This window comes from Stegostoma tigrinum, unplaced genomic scaffold (assembly GCF_030684315.1).
Source record: "Stegostoma tigrinum isolate sSteTig4 unplaced genomic scaffold, sSteTig4.hap1 scaffold_204, whole genome shotgun sequence".
Classification (NCBI taxonomy): Eukaryota; Metazoa; Chordata; class Chondrichthyes; order Orectolobiformes; family Stegostomatidae; genus Stegostoma; species Stegostoma tigrinum.
Genome location: NW_026728142.1, coordinates 126,425 through 145,534, shown reverse-complemented (window position 1 = coordinate 145,534; position 19,110 = coordinate 126,425). Strand labels below are relative to the sequence as shown.

Sequence of the window (19,110 nt, the reverse complement as noted above, 5' to 3'; positions counted from 1 at the left end):
AGATGGTAACTTACAAGTCATGTACGGCCACAGAGCGAATGCTGCGGAGGCCGTACACCCCATGTTGACTGGGTTGATTTCGGAAATGGCGGAGGGGATTGCTATGCTTCGGAAAGTTGGGCAGGCAGGGACTACGTTCACTGGCGTTTATAAGATTGAAAACAATGTTATTTTTTCAACATGTAAGATTCTTAAGAGGCTTGATAGTGTATATCCGGAGAGATTACTCCCATTTGTGAAAGATTTTACGACCAGAGGCCACATTTTCAAATTGGTTGCCCATTAATTCAGGGAAGAATTACTTCTTTCAGGTTGTAGCAATTTATTGAACACTTCAGCCAAGAAGGTTTTCGAGGTAATGCCATTAATCATATGCTAGGCTGTAACGGCCAGGTTAATTTTTAAATCAAGAAACAATGATAATGAGAAAAGGGTCTAGGCCTGAAACGTCAGCTTTTGTGCTCCTGAGATGCTGCTTGGCCTGCTGTGTTCATCCAGCTTCACACTTTGTTCTCTTGGATTCTCCAGCATCTGCAGTTCCCATTATCAGTGATAATGAGATAAGGGTAGTCTTTACAGTGGAAGATACTTCAAGGATCCCCTTACTACGAAAGAATACAGGGAGGAATTAAGCCCGTCACTACCACACCATCACTACCATGAGAGACGTAGCAGTAGACAATCTGATGGAGTAAAAGCAGATTGGACTCTTTGCCGTGATGGTTTACTTTCTAAAATTCTCAACAATGAGCTTCAGAGTCGGTGTATACGTTGATTGTAATTTCCCAAAAAGGTTTAGATTCTAGAGAAGCATCTGAGGGCTGGAAAACTGCCGATGTGACATCCCTGTTTAAAAAGGAGAGGGGCAAAAAGAAGATAACTACAACCGAACCAGCCTAACATCTATTGTTGGAAATATGTGGCAATCAACTATGAAGAAAATAATAGCAGGACATTTGGAAAATCATAATCTAATCAAACAGAATCACCATAGCCTGATGAAAGAGAAATTATGTCTGGCTAATTTGTTTGGGTTTTTGGAGGAAGTTTTGGGAGGAGAATTAATAGAGGAAAACCAGTAAATGTGTTGTGTTTGGACTTGGAGAAAGCATTTGAGAATGTACTCAAAAGTAATAAGCTAAGAGCTGAGGTTTTGAAGGTAGTCTATTGCTATGGATCAGTATGCTTTGCACGTTCTGGAAGGAGAGATGACATCTCGAGTGAAATGCACCAAGTGAATATATATTTTGGGGAACTTGGTGGCAATGCGGTAAGTCAGTGCAGAGGGTAAGAGGTGCCATTTGCTTGCTTGTTTTGCCTGATAGTTCGTAAGCATTTTTTTTGAGACAGGGTGAATTGAAGCCAGAATCAGTGACCGAGAGGGTGAACCAGGTTCATTGGTTGGTGATCGCTACTGGTTTAAGAATCTATTATCGGTAGCTTTCAGATTGAAAGTAAATCGGAGAAATATTTACAGGCTACAAACTAAAAGACCAGAATGTTTTCAAATCAAATTAAGATCGAAGTAATTGAAATGGAGATGCCAGGCCAGATGATGATTTGTACCTACATGACGGGCGAGTGGTCAGGCCCCATACTCCAGCTTAGGGTTGATGAACTGCAATCTCAATTTTTACCAATCAACAAATCATGTGGGGCAGAGTTACCAGGGAATGCTGTGCTTCAGGAGGCAGTCACACACCTTAGATTAACTAGCTGAAACTCGGTCAGTGGCCAATGACAAAGAACAGGGCAGGTGGAAGGATCCAGGATGTAGTGCAGAAGGAACCTTGGCCTTTGATCTTATCTAACAGGTTTGAGATTCTTTCTTCCTGTGTGGATGAGAGTGCAGGGTATAGGGAAGATGAGTAAACTGACTGTAGCACTGTGGTACAGGGGGACATTGAAGAGGGGATAAAAAGTGAAATGTAGTTATAATCAGAGGTAGTATAGTTAGGGGAATGAACACTGTTCGTTGTGACCAGGATCGAGAGTCTCAAAAGTAGTGTTGCCTGCCTGGTGCCCAGGTTCAGGATATTCCATCTCGGCTACAAAGGAACTTGAAGTGGGAGGAGTAGAAATCCAGCTATCGTGGTCCACACAGGTACCATTGATATGGAAGAAAGAGGAAAGAGGTTCTGCTGAGGGATGATGAGCACCGAGGTGCTGAGGTGAGAAAGCAGAACCAGAATGGTAATAATCTCTGGATTATTAACTGAGCAATTTGGCACGTTGTGAACATTATTATAGATGTACGTTGTTCAAATGGTGGCATGGCAGAAATGTGTTTGAATTCATGGGACATTGGCATCGGTATGGGGAAGGAGGGAGTCGTTCTGGTGTTATAGGCTCGACGAGAATCATATTGGGACAAGTATCCTCGCAAAATACAGAGCTGGGTCTGGGGCTAGGGCGTTAAAATAAAAAGTGTGGAGTGGGTGAGCTCCGTTGCATGGAAAATTGTGGAAAAAGTTAGAAGCTGGTAAGTGCTCAGCAAAGTTTCCAGAGCAAGTAATAGGACAAAAAGTATGGAAATGGTCAGGAGTCTCACTTCAGCTGCAGCAGATAAGAAGGGTGGCTGTAAATGCCAGACTGAAGATCTTGTATTGAATTGCAGGGAGTGTATGAAACAAAGTGAATGAGTTTGTGGAGCAGATTGAAATTGACAGATACATCACTTTGGGTATCACAGAGAGGTGGTTGTTAGGGGATAAGTGTTAGGAACGAAATATCCAATGATTCATGTCCGATAGAAAGAACAGGCAAATGGACAGAGATAACAAAGTGTGGAGCTGGATGAGCAGAGCAGGCCAAGCAGCATCTCAGGAGCGTAAAAGCTGACGTTTTGTGCCGAGACCCCTCTACTTCTGCGTGTTCATCCTGCTGTGTTCATCCAGATCCACACTTGGTTATCTTGGATTCTGAAGCATCTGCAGTTCCCATTATCTCCGATACAAATGGACGGAGATGCCAGGGTTGGCTTGTCAGTAAGAAATGAGGTCGTGCTGAAGGAACCACAGGTCTTCAGCTTGTTTATTAATGACTTGGAGGAAAGAGGTGCTTGTGCTGTGGCTAAATTTGTAGATGACTGAAAAAATATTTAGAAAGACAAGGCATGACACAGAAACGGAGATTTACCAGGATGTTACTTGGATCGGAATGCATTAGCTATAAGGAGGGCTTGGTGGAAATGTGTCATGATAAATGTAATGAGATCAACCATGATCTCACCGAATGATGGAGGAATATTCAATGGGCCAAATGACTTTTTTTGTGAGTCTTCTTGTTTGACAATGCATTCATGAAGGTGATTTTTTTTCTCTCTTGGATAAGATGTGAAAATGATATGTATACACTTCCTTTTCATCTGGGAATAAATAATTGTTCTGAACGATTTCCATTGACTAATAGCAATCTGACAAGCTTCGCAATGTAAAGAGATTTTTAGCTTCTTTTTAATTGTAAAGGTATTCTTTGGAATTAATTTGGCATATATTATTTGCATCTCAGGAAGTATGTTCATCACTGAATCTCAAAAAGTGCTCTGTTGTATGACAGCAGCTTTTTAAAGATCACTTCAATGGTTGTGATTTTGAGTTGCCATAACACACATTAAATTTCACTGTTGGCCAATCTGTCCATGATTATTTCATTATGTTATGTTTCAAACAGACAAGGAAATATTGGTGATGCAATGAAGTGTTTGACTCTCAAATATAATTGCTGTTATAGTTTCCACTTGGAAGAAAGATTCACATCAAATTGACTGGTCAAGGAAATGGGACACTGACTGTGAGTACTTTGAATGTTCGAGTTATTCCTCAAATGAAAGTTATGACCTTGATGATTTCTCTTTCATGCAGATATGAAGAGACTCTTTTAAAATATCCTCTATGTTAGTGGTTCAGGCATAAAAGTGCAATATGTATATTTATGTATATACATGTACATGCGTCATCTGAAAAGATAATGAGTATAAATCACTTGTGACAAGGTGAGAATGAGTTATCCAGATAGTAAGAACTGCCAATGTTGGTGTCTGAGATAACACATTGTGGAGCTGGAGGAACACAGCAGGGCAGGCAGCATCAGAGGCTGAGGAAAGTTGAGGTTTTGGGTCAGGACCCTTCCTGAGAAATGGAGGGTGGAAGGGAGCTCAGAAACAAATAGCGTGGAGGGGGAGGAGGTGCTGGGGAAGGTAGGTGGGATGGTAATAAGTGAGTACTATCCAGATTGGAACAGATTTTCCCCAGGGGGTATTGAGTACGAATTCCAAATCACTCTCAAAATCTTAGTGACTGTTAACATTCATGTTTTTTGTCTGTGTGTTTCAGTAATTGCATGACAGTTGAATGGTTTGTTGAGAGTGAGGAACCTATGGACTCTCACACACCAAGATGGAATTTAGTTCGAAGAGTGACTTCAAAATAGTTGCTTGCTTTTAAAATCTTGACCGTTTTTGCTGTCCAGTTGAATGAATTTAGCTTCATACTGCTTCAATAGGAATTAGTGTTTAATAGGAACATATTTGTGAAACTTACAGTTCCGCAAGTTTTAGCATAAACTGGTGCAGCCTTTCGGTGCTTGCAAAAAGGCTCACCTCTCCGTTAATACCAAATGAAAATTGGAATTTAAAAGTAAGTTCACCCCGTGTCAGGGAATGAAATGTTAATGTTGACTTGAATATAATTTTTAAAAAAGTCATATATTTGTGCAACACTGAACTCAAATTAAAATTTGGATTTGCTGGTTTTACGTTGGATTCATTTTAAATGAGGGTGAAGATCACTTTAAATCCAGCATATTTGTGAAGAAAAGAAATAGCATGTCAAATAAAATTAACTGCATGACTCTTCATAGCCCTATATGTAGAATTTCATTCCGAACTATGAGACAGTTGTGACCCCATACTACCTCAGTGCTCATGGCAAGAGCAAGACTCCTGTTTGACGTGCTGTGCACTGCATGGAATGGCGGCGACATCAGATTCATTGATGCTTGAGAATCAAAAGAATATGACGATAAGATTTAAAATCAAAATCTCATTGAACACTTCAAGGAACGTATTACAGGAAGAGGGGGAAAGCATGTATGACTAATAGAAGGTGGTGGCGCAGATCAAATAGACCTGTGTGCTAAAACTTAACACAAATTTCACATTGAATGGAACAGTTTAAACAGGCTGGAGGAAGCAGACATGCCAGCCCAAACTTTTTGAATTTGAGCATTCTGTTCGTAAACATCAGCAAAATTGTGGGAAACATGTTTATTCTTTCTCTTTTATTGCACAGAACCATACGATTAGACTGTTTTGATGAGGAATTTAAAGATTATGTGTCCCATCCATTTGACTCACAGTTTGGTACCACAGGTTGATACGATCTTCGTTCGAGAAGGAAAAGGGATGTTCCAGATACAGAAAATCGTCAAACCATTTACTACAAAGTCCGTTTCTGATTAGTATTAATTAATGCAGTTAACATTTTTAGCTCGACATGATTGCACAATGGAGTCAATAAGAAAATTCCATTTGATATTCCACATAAATTTTAAGTGGATATTAAAGCAGCTCATTTCTTTTTCACGCTGTCTGCTGCTTTTAAGAATGGTTGTCTTATTGTCGAAATGTTTAGCTTTGACTCCATGGCTTCTTCCATTAGCTCACATTGAAACACATGTTTCTTCAGCCAAAAATGCACGTTTACCCGGTGTAGCTTGACCTGTGGTCGTTCCTCTGAAATCCCCTGCGGTCGCTCCCCTGAAAAACAACTATACCATTTTGGATACTGTTCCGGGGGACGACTTCGCAGGGGTATGCAGTCGGGTCCAGGTCTCTGGCACAGAGTCTGTCCCTCTTGCACAGAAGGGAAGCGGGGATAGGAAGAGAGTGATAGTCATTGGGGACTCGATAGTTAGAGGGACTGATAGAAGATTTGCCGGGAACGAAAGAGACTCACGATTGGTGTGTTGCCTACCAGGTGCCAGGGTCTGTGATGTCTCGGATCGTGTGTTTAGGGTCCTGAGGGGAGAGGTTGACCAGCCCCAAGTCGTGGTCCACGTAGGCACCAACGACATAGGTAGAAAGAGGGATCGGGATGTCAGGCAGGATATCAGGGAGCGAGGGTGGAAGTTGAGAGCGAGAACAAACAGAGTGGTCGTCACTCGTTTGTCACCCGTACCACGTGATAGCGAGGCAAAGAACAGGGAGAGATTTCAGCTGAAGACGTGGCTGCAGGGATGGTGCAGGTGGGAGGGCTTCAGGTACATGGACAATTGGGGCTCATTCTGGGGAAGGTGGTACCTGAACAAACAGAACGGTCTCCACTTGAATGAGAGGGGCACCAATATCCTGGGTGGGAAATTGGCTAGTGCCATTCGGTTGGATTTAAACGAGCTCAGAAGGGGGATGGGAAACTGAGGTGTAGTCCCAGTACACAGGAGGATGAGCGTAGGGAGGACATGGTCAGGACCTCACTGTCACAGAAGTGTGCTGGCAGACAGCAAGCTGGATTGAAGTGTGACGACTTTAATGCCGGAAGTATCCGGAATAAGTTAGGTGAGCTTGCAGCTTGGATAGGTACCTGGGACTTCGATGTTGTGGCCATTTCGGAGGCATGGATAAAGCAGGGTCAGGAATGGATGTTGCAGGTTCTCGGGTTTAGATCTTTCATTAAGGTCTGGGAAGGTGGTAAAAGAGGGGGAGGTGTGGCTTTGTTGGTCAAGGACAGTATAACGGCGGCTGAAAGAACCTTTGAGGACTCGTCTACTGCGGCTGTATGGGCTGAGGTTGCCAAGGAAGGTTTGTCGACTGAGTCAGTGTGGGTCGAAGTTCGGAACAGCAAGGCAGCAGTCACTTCTCTGGGGGTTTTCTACGGACCCCAAATAGCAGTTGGGAGATCGAAGAACTCATTGGCCAGCAGATTGTTGAAAAGTGCAAACGTAGCAGGGTTGTTGTTATGGGTGACTTCAACTTTCCCAATATAGATTGAAACCTCCTGAGTGCAGATGGTTTGGATGGAGCCGTTTTTGTCAGGTGTGTTCAGGAGGGTTTCCTGACTCAGTATGTGGACAGGCCGACGAGGGGGGAGGCCATTTTGGATTTGGTGCTCGGCGATGAGCCAGGACAGGTGTCAGATCTCGTGGTGGGAGAACACTTTGGCGACAGTGACCGCAAGAGCCTCACATGTGCTGAAACTCATGTTTATGTGCTGAAAATGTTGTCAAACATTAAGATTGACAAGTCGCCCGGCCCGGACCAGATTTGTCGTCGGCTGCTTTGGGAAGCGAGAAATGCAATTGCTTCGCCACTTGCGAAGATCTTTGCATCCTCGCTCTCCACTGGAGTCGTACCTGAGGACTGGAGAGAGGCAAATGTAATTCCTCTCCAAGAAAGGAATTATAGACCAGTAAGTCTCAGGTCTGTCGTCTGCAAGGTGTTAGAAAGGATTCTGAGGGATAAGATTTATGACCATCTGCAAGAGCATGGCTTGATCAAATACAGTCAACACGGCTTTGTGAGGGGTAGGTCATGCCTTACAAACCTTATCAAGTTTTTTGAGGATGTGACTAGAAAAGTTGATGAGGGTCGAGCTGTGGATGTGGTGTATATGGACTTCAGTAAGGCATTTGATAAGGTTCCCCATGGTAGGCTCATTCAGAAGGTCAGGAGGAATGGGATACAGGGGAACTTAGCTGCTTGGATACAGAATTGGCTGGCCAACAGAAGACAGCGAGTGGTAGTAGAAGGAAAATATTCTGCCTGGAAGTCAGTGATGAGTGGTGTTCCACAGGGCTCTGTCCTTGGGGCTCTACTGTTTGTAATTTTTATTAATTCCTTGGATGAGGGGATTGAAGGATGGGTCAGCAAGTTTGCAGACGACACAAAGGTCGGAGGTGTCGTTGACAGTGTAGAGGGCTGTTGTAGGCTGCAGCGGGACATTGACAGGATGCAGAGATGGGCTGAGAGGTGGCAGATGGAGTTCAACCTGGATAAATGCGAGGTGATGCATTTTGGAAGGTTGAATTTGAAAGCTGAGTACAGGATTAAGGATAGGATTCTTGGCAGCGTGGAGGAACAGAGGGATCTTGGTGAGCAGATACATAGATCCCTTAAAATGGCCACCCAAGTGGACAGGGTTGTTAAGAAAGCATATGGTGTTTTGGCTTTCATTAACAGGGGGATTGAGTTCAAGAGTCGTGAGATCTTGTTGCAGCTCTATAAAACTTTGGTTAGACCGCACTTGGAATACTGCGTCCAGTTCTGGGCGCCCTATTATAGGAAAGATGTGGATGCTTTGGAGAGGGTTCAGAGGAGGTTTACCAGGATGCTGCCTGGACTGAAGGGCTTATCTTATGAAGAGAGGTTGACTGAGCTCGGTCTCTTTTCATTGGAGAAAAGGAGGAGGAGAGGGGACCTAATTGAGGTATACAAGATAATGAGAGGCATAGATAGAGTTGATAGCCAGAGACTATTTCCCAGGGCAGAAATGGCTAGCACGAGGGGTCATAGTTTTAAACTGGTTGGTGGAAAGTATAGAGGGGATGTCAGAGGCAGGTTCTTTACGCAGAGAGTTGTGAGAGCATGGAATGCGTTGCCAGCAGCAGTTGTGGAAGCAAGGTCATTGGGGTCATTTAAGAGACTGCTGGACATGTATGTGGTCACAGAAATTTGAGGGTGCATACATGAGGATCAATGGTTGGCACAACATTGTGGGCTGAAGGGCCTGTTCTGTGCTGTACTGTTCTGCGTTCTATGTTCTATGTTCTACATTTACCATAGCCATGGAAAGTGAAAGGAGCAGTTACCAGGGGAAGATATTTCACTGGGGTCAAGGAAATTATGATGCTATCAGACAGGAGTTGGGAAGTACAGATTGGGAGCAATTGTTCCACAGAAAGGGCGCGGCAGACATCTGGAGGCTGTTCAAGGAGCAGTTGTTGCGAGTGATGTATAAATTTGTTCCTCTGAGACAGGTAAGAAGAGGTAAGATTAAGGAGCCTTGGATGACGGGTGCAGAGGTGCTTCTTGTCAAAAAGAAAAGGCAGCGTACATAAGGTGGAGGAAGTGAGGGTCTAGCACAGCTTTAGAGTATTCCAGGCCGGCTCGGAAGGAGCTCAAAAGATATTGCCTGTACAGTTGTTACCTGTTACAACCTTTGCGTCCACGCTTGCTCATTCAATGGTGTCAAAATGCCAGCAGTGCGTGTACCTTCTCCATCCCCTAATGCCGTCAGCTCACACAAGACATAATCCTTACTTAAAATCTTCTGATCAACCAAAGTTCATTGTAATGGACATTTTAGTTATCTGTCATGAAACGAAAACTGATTCTGACTGGCATGACCTGCAGTGCAAATGAATATAATCTGCGAAACGAGATTCCTTATGGGCTTGCAGCCGCTACAAATAATTGCTTTTCAAAGACGTTGCATACATACATTTTTTTCTCTTATTACCTTAGATTATTTTTTTGTTTATGCATGTTGTGTGGGTTTCCAGTCAGGTCCATAAACACAGGTTGATGCAGTCACTGTGATAACATGGTATTGAATGAGAATTTGTGATCTTTGGAGTTTCATTCCAGTGTATGAAGGAGTGCATCATCAAGCCACTTCAGAGCACTACTGGCGACGAATTGTTGCAAGTTTTCAAGTGTTACCAATGGTCACATAAAATATGGCCTTTTTGTTGTTGCGCGATTCATCTTAACTGCACCATATCTAGCATTTAGGCTTGGAAACTATTTCAATTTTTTTGATTTACTTATTCAAAATCATTTATGATTGTTGTCATGATATCGACAATATGTTATTTTGATTTGACATAGAGGATTAGATCTGTCTTAATGGAAATAATGTATGCGCTTATAAAAGCCCTTCTGGGCAAGGTAGTTGCTCAGTGGTTAGAGCTGCTCATGCACTAGGGAGCCAATTGAGATTCCAGTCTTGGGTAACTATCTGTGTGGAATTGACACGTCCTCCCCGCGTCTGCGAGAGGCTTCTGCCAGGTGCTCCAGTTTCCTCCCATTGTTCAAAGATGTGCAGGTCCTTATATGTGATTTGTGAAGCATTTCTTAAATGTTTCAATCCTGCCAGCATCCAGTGCCTTGGACAAAATAACTGGAGGTGAATAAAAGATACTGTGCCTTTTGACACCATTTCCTGCTGGATTTTCATCAATCCTGCTTTATATGGGTGACAACTTCCATGACCTCTTTTGATGCTATGTCTGAATTGACAGTCTAGTTCCAAATATTTGTTGTGCAGTATTTCAAGGTCTCTGTTACAGCACACCCATGAATGTCCACTTCAAAAGATACTTCCATATCATAGAATCCCTACGGTGTGGAAACAAGCCCCTTTTGACCCAAGAAGTCCACAGCCACCCTCCAAAGAGCATCTCACCCTGACTCATCCCCCGACCCTTTCCTCAGTAACCCTACATTTCCCATGACTAACACACCTAATCTACACATCCCTAAACACAATTGGCAAGTTTGGCATTGCCAAGACACCAAGCCTGCACATCTTTGGACTGTGGGAGGAAACCAGAGCACCCAGCAGGAACCCATGCAGGCATGGGCAGAATGTACAAGCTCCGCACAGAAAATCGCCCAACGGTGGGATCGAGCCTTGGTCCCTGGCACTGTGAGTCAGCAGTGCTAACCACTGAGCCACCATGCTGCCCTTGGAGTTAGACAGAGTTGCTTGTTCCTGCCTCAAACTGCCAACCTCCAGTTAGTGGCAAAAGTGCTGACCAACTGCACTCATCTTCACTGGCTTTTGCTTTGTATCATTGAATTCAATTCTTCAAACTCTATGATAAACATTTAAATTTCCATTGATATGTGAGGGTTGTTTTTAGTACGCAGTATTGGTTTATTATGTTTCATTGGTACATAATGAATATTGTATGTATATGCAAATGGGCAAGTTGGTAACGATGCAGTCCGCAGACCTGGAGGCTAATAACACTGTCCTTCAATCGCCCACGATGCCCTCTGCAAATTGTTAGAAAACAAAAATTTCTATAAAATTCATCTCTCCTCCCGTCAGTCGATCAAAATTAATTCAGGATTTTGTACAGGCCAATAACCGTAAGATTACACGAGCCTAAACAAAACTACTGGCTCATATTAGTTCAGTAAAGTGAAAGGGCAACAATAGAGGCAGTAGGAACTGCAGATGCTGGAGAATCTGAGATAAGAAGGTGTAAAGCTGGATGAAAACAGCTGGCCAAGCAGTATCATCCGGCTCTCCACCTTGTTATCTCAGATTCCCCAGCGCCAATTTTCTGAAGTACGGTTTCGTCCCGAAACATCAGCTTTCTTGCTCCTCTGATGCTGCTTGGCCTGCTGTGTTCATCCAGCTCTCCACCTTGGGCAACAATAGAGTATGCTTTAAGTCACTAGATATGTTACGTGGGTTTGTCTTCCTTAGGGTGGAGTTAGTGGAACTGAAAAAGATGTCTCCCTCACAGCGTTCGTGACAAAAGAATTGTATCGTTCCTTGGCGGCCTTTCAACAGAAGAATATTCAGAGATTTCACGAGTGGTAAGAATGTAACTTCTTTTACTTCTCTTTATCTCACTTTTTCCAACAATTGGAAAATAGATTTTAGAAATAACGTCGAGCTGATGAAGTGTGAAAAGAAGAATAATTCCAAGCAGTGGTGGGAGTTGGTCAGTGAGGTGGGAAGAGTGGATAGGTGGGAGAGAAGGCGGACAGGTCATGGAGGCGGGGATGAGGGGAGGAACTAGTCTTGGGATGAGGCTGGCAGGTGGGGAGATTTTGAGGTTGGCCAAGTCCATATTGAGGCTATTGAGTTGGAAGCTCCCGAGGCGGAATATGAGGTGCTGCTCCTCCATTATCTGGTTGATTTGGTTGTGATACTGGAAGAGGCCCAGGATGGACATGTCATCCAGGGAGTGGGAGGGGGAGTTGAAGTGATGCAATGATTTGGATATGAAAATAGAAGGTGTGGTTAGTAAGTTTCCCTATGATTGAAGGTGTAGTAGCCAGCCCACAAGGTCACCTCAGAATACAATGGGACATTGACAAGGGCGAATAAACTGAGGAATGGCAGATGGTGTTGAGGTCAGACAAATGTGAGGTGCTACATTTTGGAAAGGCAAATCAGGGCAGCACGTATACACTGAAGGTTGTGGGGAGTGTTGCTTAATAAAGAGACGCTGGAGTGCAGTTTCGTAGTTCCATCAAAGTACAGCTACCGGTAGAAAGGATATGAAGGAGACATTTGGTGTGCTCGCCTTTATCGGTCAGTGCATTGAGTATAGGAGTTGGGAGATCACTTAGCAGCCATGTAGGACGTTGGTTCGGCTGCTTTTGGAATACTGCAATCGATTTTGGTCTCCTTGCGAGAGGAAGGATGTCGGCGCAACATTGAGGGCCGAAGGCCTGTTCTGCACTGTATTGTTGTATGTTGTAAACTTGAAAGGGTTCAGAGAAGATTTACAAGGATGTCGCCAGCATCGGAGGTTGGAGGTATACCGTGGGCTTGAACAGGCAGCTATTTGTTGGAACTTTGGTGTTCAGGGCTGACCATATAGAAGTTTATACAATTACGAGGGACGTGGATAGAGCGAACAGCCAAGATCTTTTCCCCGGGTTTCTGGAATCCAAAACTGGAGGGGGTAGGTTAAAAATGAGAGAGGGAAGATTTAAAATGGACTGGATTTTTTTCATAGTGGTGCATGTATGTCATGAGCTGCCAGAGGAAGTGGTGGATGCTTGTACGTTTAAAAGGCATGTGGATGGGTATATGAATAAGACGGGTTGAGAGGAATATGGGCCAAAGCTGGGATATGGGACTAAATTAATTTAGGATATCTGGTCAACATAGACAAATTGGGCCAAAGGATCTGTTTCCCGACTGTACATCTCTCTGATTCTAAGTGTCTTTTTTCTGAACCACGTGGCCCATAATGAGAAAAAGTTGAATCAGGATTTGAGAATGTGACAATTCTAATTGGATCTGTTTGATGAAATTAACTCTGTAGGTAATGGTGGTTGAATTATGATTCATCAAATTTGAGTTTATTGCAGCATCTTATAGAATAGAGGAAACACGTAATCACAATTGAAAATCAAAACTTGGTAAAATTTTGCATTGGAAATACATGACCAGCCATTGGAGGAGATTCGTGACCATTGCATTCAAGTGAGAACAACAAATGCGATTCAGTGACTCAGTGAAACGGGATGCAGTGACTCAGTGAAATTGGATGCAGTGACTGTGTGAACTGGGATGCAGTGACTGAGCGTAATGGGATGCAGTGACTTCTGGAAATGGGATGCAGTGACTGACGGTAATGGGATGCACTGACAGAGGGAAATGGGATGCAGTGACTGCGGGAAATGGGATGCAATGAATGTGGTAACTGGGATGCAGTGGCTGAGTGAAATGTGATACAGTGGCTGAGTGAAATGGGATGCATTGGCTGAGTGAAATGGGATGCAGTGGCTGCGTGAAATGGGATGCAGTGGCTGCGTGAAATGGGATGCAGTGGCTGCGTGAAATGGGATGCAGTGACTGATGGAAATGGGATGCTGTGAGTGAGTGAAATGGGCTGCTGTGACTGAGCGTAATGGGATACAGTGACTGAGGTAAAGGAGATGCAGTGACTGATGGTAATGGGAAGCAGTGACTGAGACAAATGGGATGCAGTGACTGATGGAAATGAGATGCATTGACTTAGGGAAAGGAGATGCAGTGAGTGTGGAAACAGGATAGTGTGACTGAGTGAAATGGGATGCAGTGACTGAGTGAAATGGGATGCAGTGACTGAGTGAAATGGGATGCAGTGACTGTGGGAAATGGGATGCGGTGACTGTGGGAAATGGCATGCTGTGTCTGAGGGGAATGAGATGCAGTGACTGTGGAAATGGGATGCAGTGACTGTTAAATGGGCCACAGTGACATCGTGAAATGGGATGCAGTGACTGAGGAAAGGAGATGCAGTGACTGTCTGAAATGGGACGCAGTGACTGAGTGACCTGAGATGCAGTGACTGAGTGACCTGGGATGCAGTGACTGAGTGACCTGGGATGCAGTGACTGAGTGACCTGGGATGCAGTGACTGAGTGACCTGGGATGCAGTGACTGAGTGACATTGGATGCAGTGACTGAGTGACATTGGATGCAGTGACTGAGTGACATTGGATGCAGTGACTGAGTGACATTGGATGCAGTGACTGAGCTAAATGGGATGCATGACTGAGGGGAATGCGATGCAGTGACTGAGGGGAATGCGATGCAGTGACTGAGGGAACGGAGATGCAGTGACTGTGGAAATGGGTTGTAGTGACGGAGTGAAATGGGATGCAGTGACTGAGTGAAATGGGATGCAGTGTCTCAGTTGAATGGGATTTACTGTCTCCGTTAAATGGGATGCAGTGACTGAGTGAAATGGGATGCAGTGACTGAGTGAAATGGGATGCTTTGACTGAGGGAAAGGAGATGCAGTGACTGAGGGAAAGGAGATGCAGTGACTGAGGGAAAGGAGATGCAGTGACTGAGTGAAATGGGATGCAGTGACTGAGGGAAAGGAGATGCAGTGACTGAGGGAAAGGAGATGCAGTGACTGAGGGAAAGGTGATGCAGTGTCTGTGGGAAATGGCAGACTGTGACTCAGGGTAATGGGATGCAGTGACTGAGTGAAATGGGATGCAGTGACTGTGATATATGGGCTGCAGTTTCTGTGTGAACTGTAATGCAGTGACTGTGTGATCTAGAATGCGGTGGCCGAGTGAAATGGGATGCAGTGGCAGAGTGAAATGGGATGCAGTAATTGGTGCAAATGGGATGCAGTGACTGATCGAAATGGGATGCGGTGACTGACAGTAATTGGATGGAGTGACGGACGGTAATGGGATGCAGTGACTGAGGGAAACGGGACGCAGTGTCAGAGTGAAACGGGATGCAGTCAAGGAGTGAAATGGCCTGCAGTGATTGAGTGAAGTGGGATGCAGTGACTGAGGGAAATGGGATGCAGTGGCTGAGTGAAATGGGATGCACTGACTCTTGGAAATGGGATGCAGTGACTGTTGGAAATGGATTGCAGCGACTCTTGGCAATGGGATGCAGCGACTCTTGGCAATGGGATGCAGTGACTGTGGGAAATGGGATGCAGTGACTGTGGGAAATGGGATGCAGTGACTGAGGGAAAGGAGATGCAGTGACTGTGGGAAATGGCACACTGTGACTCAGGGTAATGGGATGCAGTGACTGAGGGGAATGGGATGCTGTGACTGAGCGTACTGTGATGCAGTGACTGAGGGTAATGGGATGTAGTGACTGATGGTAATGGGATGCAGTGACTGAGGGAAATGGCCTGCAGTGACTGAGTGAAATGGGATGCAGTGACTGAGGAAAGGAGATGCAGTGACTGTGGGAAATGGGAAGCAGTGACTGAGTGGAGTGTGAAGCATTGAATGAGTGAAATGAGATGCAGTGACTGTTTGCAATGGGATGCAGTGTCTGTGTGAACTGGGGTACGGTGACTGTGTGAACTGCGATGTGGTGACTGTGTGAACTGCGATGTGGTGACTGTGTGAACTGCGATGTGGTGACTGTGTGAACTGGGATGCAGTGACTGTGTGAACTGGGATGCGGTGACTGTGTGAACTGGGATGCGGTGACTGTGTGAACTGGGATGCGGTGACTGTGTGAACTGGGATGCAGTGGCTGAGTGAAATGGGATGCAGTGGCTGAGTGAAATGGGATGCAGTGGGGAGTGAAATGGGATGCAGTGACTGGTGGAAATGAGATGCAGTGACTGAGGTACTGGGAAGGAGTGACTGAGTTAATAGGGATGCAGTGCCCAAGCGGGCTTGGGGTGCAGTAACTGAGGGAAATGGGATACAGGGACTGAGTGAAATGGGCCGCAGTGACTGAGTGAAATGGGATGCAGTGCCTGAGTGAAATGGGCTGCAGTGTCTGTGTGAAATGGGATGCAGTGGCTGATTGAAATGGGATGCAGTGACTGAGTGAAATGGGATGCAGTGTCTGATTGAAATGGGATGCAGTGTCTGAGTGAAATGGGATGCAGTGTCTGAGTGAAATGGGATGCAGTGGCTCATTGAAATGGGATGCAGTGTCTGATGGAAATGTGATGCGGTAACTGAGGGAAATGGGATGCAGTGACTGAGCTACTGCGTAGGAGTGACTGAGGGACATGGGATGCGGTGACTGTGTGAACTGGGATGCAGTGACTGAGTGAACTGGGATGCAGTGACTGAGTGAAATGGATGCAGTGTCTCAATTGAATGGGATTTACTGTCTCCGTTAAATGGGATGCAGTGACTGAGTGAAATGGGATGCAGTGACTGAGGGAAAGGAGATGCAGTGACTGAGGGAAAGGAGATGCAGTGACTGAGGGAAAGGAGATGCATTGTCTGTGGGAAATGGCATACTGTGACTCAGGGTAATGGGATGCAGTGACTGAGGGGAATGGGATGCAGTGACTGTGTGAAATGGGATGCAGTGACTGTGTGAAATGGACTGCAGTGTCTGTGTCAACTGGAATGCAGTGACTGTGTGATCTCGGATGCGGTGGCCGAGTGAAATGGGATGCAGTGGCCGAGTGAAATGGGATGCAGTGGCCGAGTGAAATGGGATGCAGTGGCCGAGTGAAATGGGATGCAGTGGCCGAGTGAAATGGAATGCAGTAATTGGTGGAAATGGGATGCAGTGACTGACGGAAATGGGATGCAGTGACTGACGGAAATGGGATGCGGTGACTGACAGTAATTGGATGGAGTGATGGACGGTAATGGGATGCAGTGACTGAGGGAAACGGGACGCAGTGTCAGAGTGAATTGGGATGAAGTCAATGAGTGAAATGGCCTGCAGTGATTGAGTGAATTGGGATGCAGTGACTGAGGGAAATGGGATGCAGTGGCTGAGTGAAATGGGATGCACTGATTCTTGGAAGTGGGATGCAGTGACTGTTGGAAATGGATTGCAGTGACTGTTGGCAATGGGATGCAGTGGCTGAGTGAAATGGGATGCAGTGGCTGAGTGAAATGAGATGCAGTGACTGAGGGAAATGAGATGCAGTATTTGTAGGAAGTAGGATGCAATCACTGAGTGAAATGCGATGCAGAGACTGAGGGAAAGGAGATGCTGTGACTATGGGAAATGGGATGCAGTGAGTGTGGGAAATTGAATGCAGCGTCTGTGAGATACGGGAAACGGTGACTGATCGAAATGGAATGCAGTGACTATGGTGAAGGAGATGTAGTGATTGAGTGAAATGGGATGCAGTGACTGAGGGAAATGGGATGCAGTGACTGAGGGAAATGGAATGCAGTGACTGAATGAAATGGGATGCCGTCACTGAGTGAAATGTGTTTCAGTCACTGAGTGTAACGTGTTGCAGTGACTGAGTGAAATGGGATGCAGTGACTGAGTGAAATGGGATGCAGTGACTGAGTGAAATGGGATGCAGTGACTGAGGGAAATGGGATGCAGTGTCTGACGGAAATTGAATGCAGCATCAGTGAGAAACGGGATGCAGTGACTGAGAGAAATGGAATGCCGTGACTGAGGGAAATGGGATGCAGTGACTGAGTGAAATGGGAAGCAGTGACTGATGGAAATGAGACGCCGTGACTTGGGGAAAGGAGATGCAGTGACTGTGGGAAATGGGATGCAGTGACTGACAGAAATGGGATGCAGTGTCTGAGTGAGATGGGATGCAGTGTCTGAGTGAGATGGGATGCAGTGTCTGAGTGAGATGGGATGCAGTGTCTGTGTGAAATGGGATGCCATTAGTGAGTGAAATGAGATGCAGTGACTGATGGAAATTGAATGCAGTGACAGAGTGACTTGAGCTGCTGTGCCTGATGGAAATGTGGGACATGGGATGCAGTGACTGAGGTCCTGGGAAGGAGTGACTGAGTTAATAGGGATGCAGTGCCTGAGTGGGCTTAGGGTACAGTGACTGAGGGAAATGGGATACAGTGGCTGAGAGAAATAGGACGCACTGTATTAGTGAAATGGGATGCAGTGAGTGAGGGACATGGGATGCAGTGAGTGAGGGACATGGGATGCAGTGAGTGAGGGACATGGGATGCAGTGAGTGAGGGACATGGGATGCAGTGAGTGAGGGACATGGGATGCAGTGAGTGAGGGAAGTGGGATGCAGTGACTGAGGGAAGTGGGATGCAGTGACTGAGGGAAGTGGGATGCAGTGACTGAGGGAAGTGGGATGCAGTGACTGAGGGAAGTGGGATGCAGTGACTGAGGGAAATGGGATGCAGTGACTGAGTAAAATGAGATGCAGTGACTGTTGGAGATGGGTTGCAGTGACCGATTGAAATGAGATGCAGTGACTGAGGGAAATGGGATGCAGTATTTGTGGGAAGTAGGATGCAATCACTGATTGAAATGAGATGCAGAGACTGAGGGAAAGGAGATGCTGTGTCTATGGGAAATGGGATGCAGTGAGTGTGGGAAATTGAATGCAGCGTCTGAGAGATACGGGAACCAGTGACTGCGTGAAATGCGATGCAGTGACTGCGTGAAATGCGATGCAGTGACTGCGTGAAATGCGATGCAGTGACTGCGTGAAATGCGATGCAGTGACTGCGTGAAATGGGACGCAGTGACTGAGTGATATGAGATGCAGTGACTGAGTGAAATGTGATGCACTCACTGAGTGAACTGTGATTCAGACAGTGAGAAAACTGTGATGCAGTGACTGAGTGAACTGTGATGCAGTCACTGAGTGAAATGGGATGCAGTGACTGAGGGACATGAGATGCAGTGACTAAGGGAAATGGGACGCTTTGACTGAGGGAAATTGGACGCTTTGACTGAGGGAAATGGGACACTTTGACTGAGGGAAATGGGATGCAATGACTGATGGACATGGGATGCACTGACTGAGTGAAATGGGATGCAGTGACTGCTTGAAATGGGATGCAGCGACTGAGGGAAATGGGATGCAGTGCCTGACGGAAATGGGATGCAGTGACTGATGGAAATGGGATGCAGTGACTGAGTGAGATGGGATGCAGTGTCTGAGTGAGATGGGATGCAGTGTCTGTGTGAAATGGGATGCCATTAGTGAGTGAAATGAGATGCA

General features: G+C 45.5%; 1 protein-coding gene across 1 annotated transcript in view; it reads left to right on the top strand.

Annotated features, from left to right (window-relative positions):
* Positions 1-19,110, top strand: part of LOC132207918 (complement C3-like) — a 250,276-nt gene that overhangs the window by 109,034 nt on the left and 122,132 nt on the right. The window contains exons 5-6 of the mRNA XM_059643736.1: positions 3,733-3,792; positions 11,439-11,551. Coding sequence (XP_059499719.1) covers positions 3,733-3,792; positions 11,439-11,551 — 173 coding nt within the window. The remainder of the gene's footprint in view (positions 1-3,732; positions 3,793-11,438; positions 11,552-19,110) is intronic.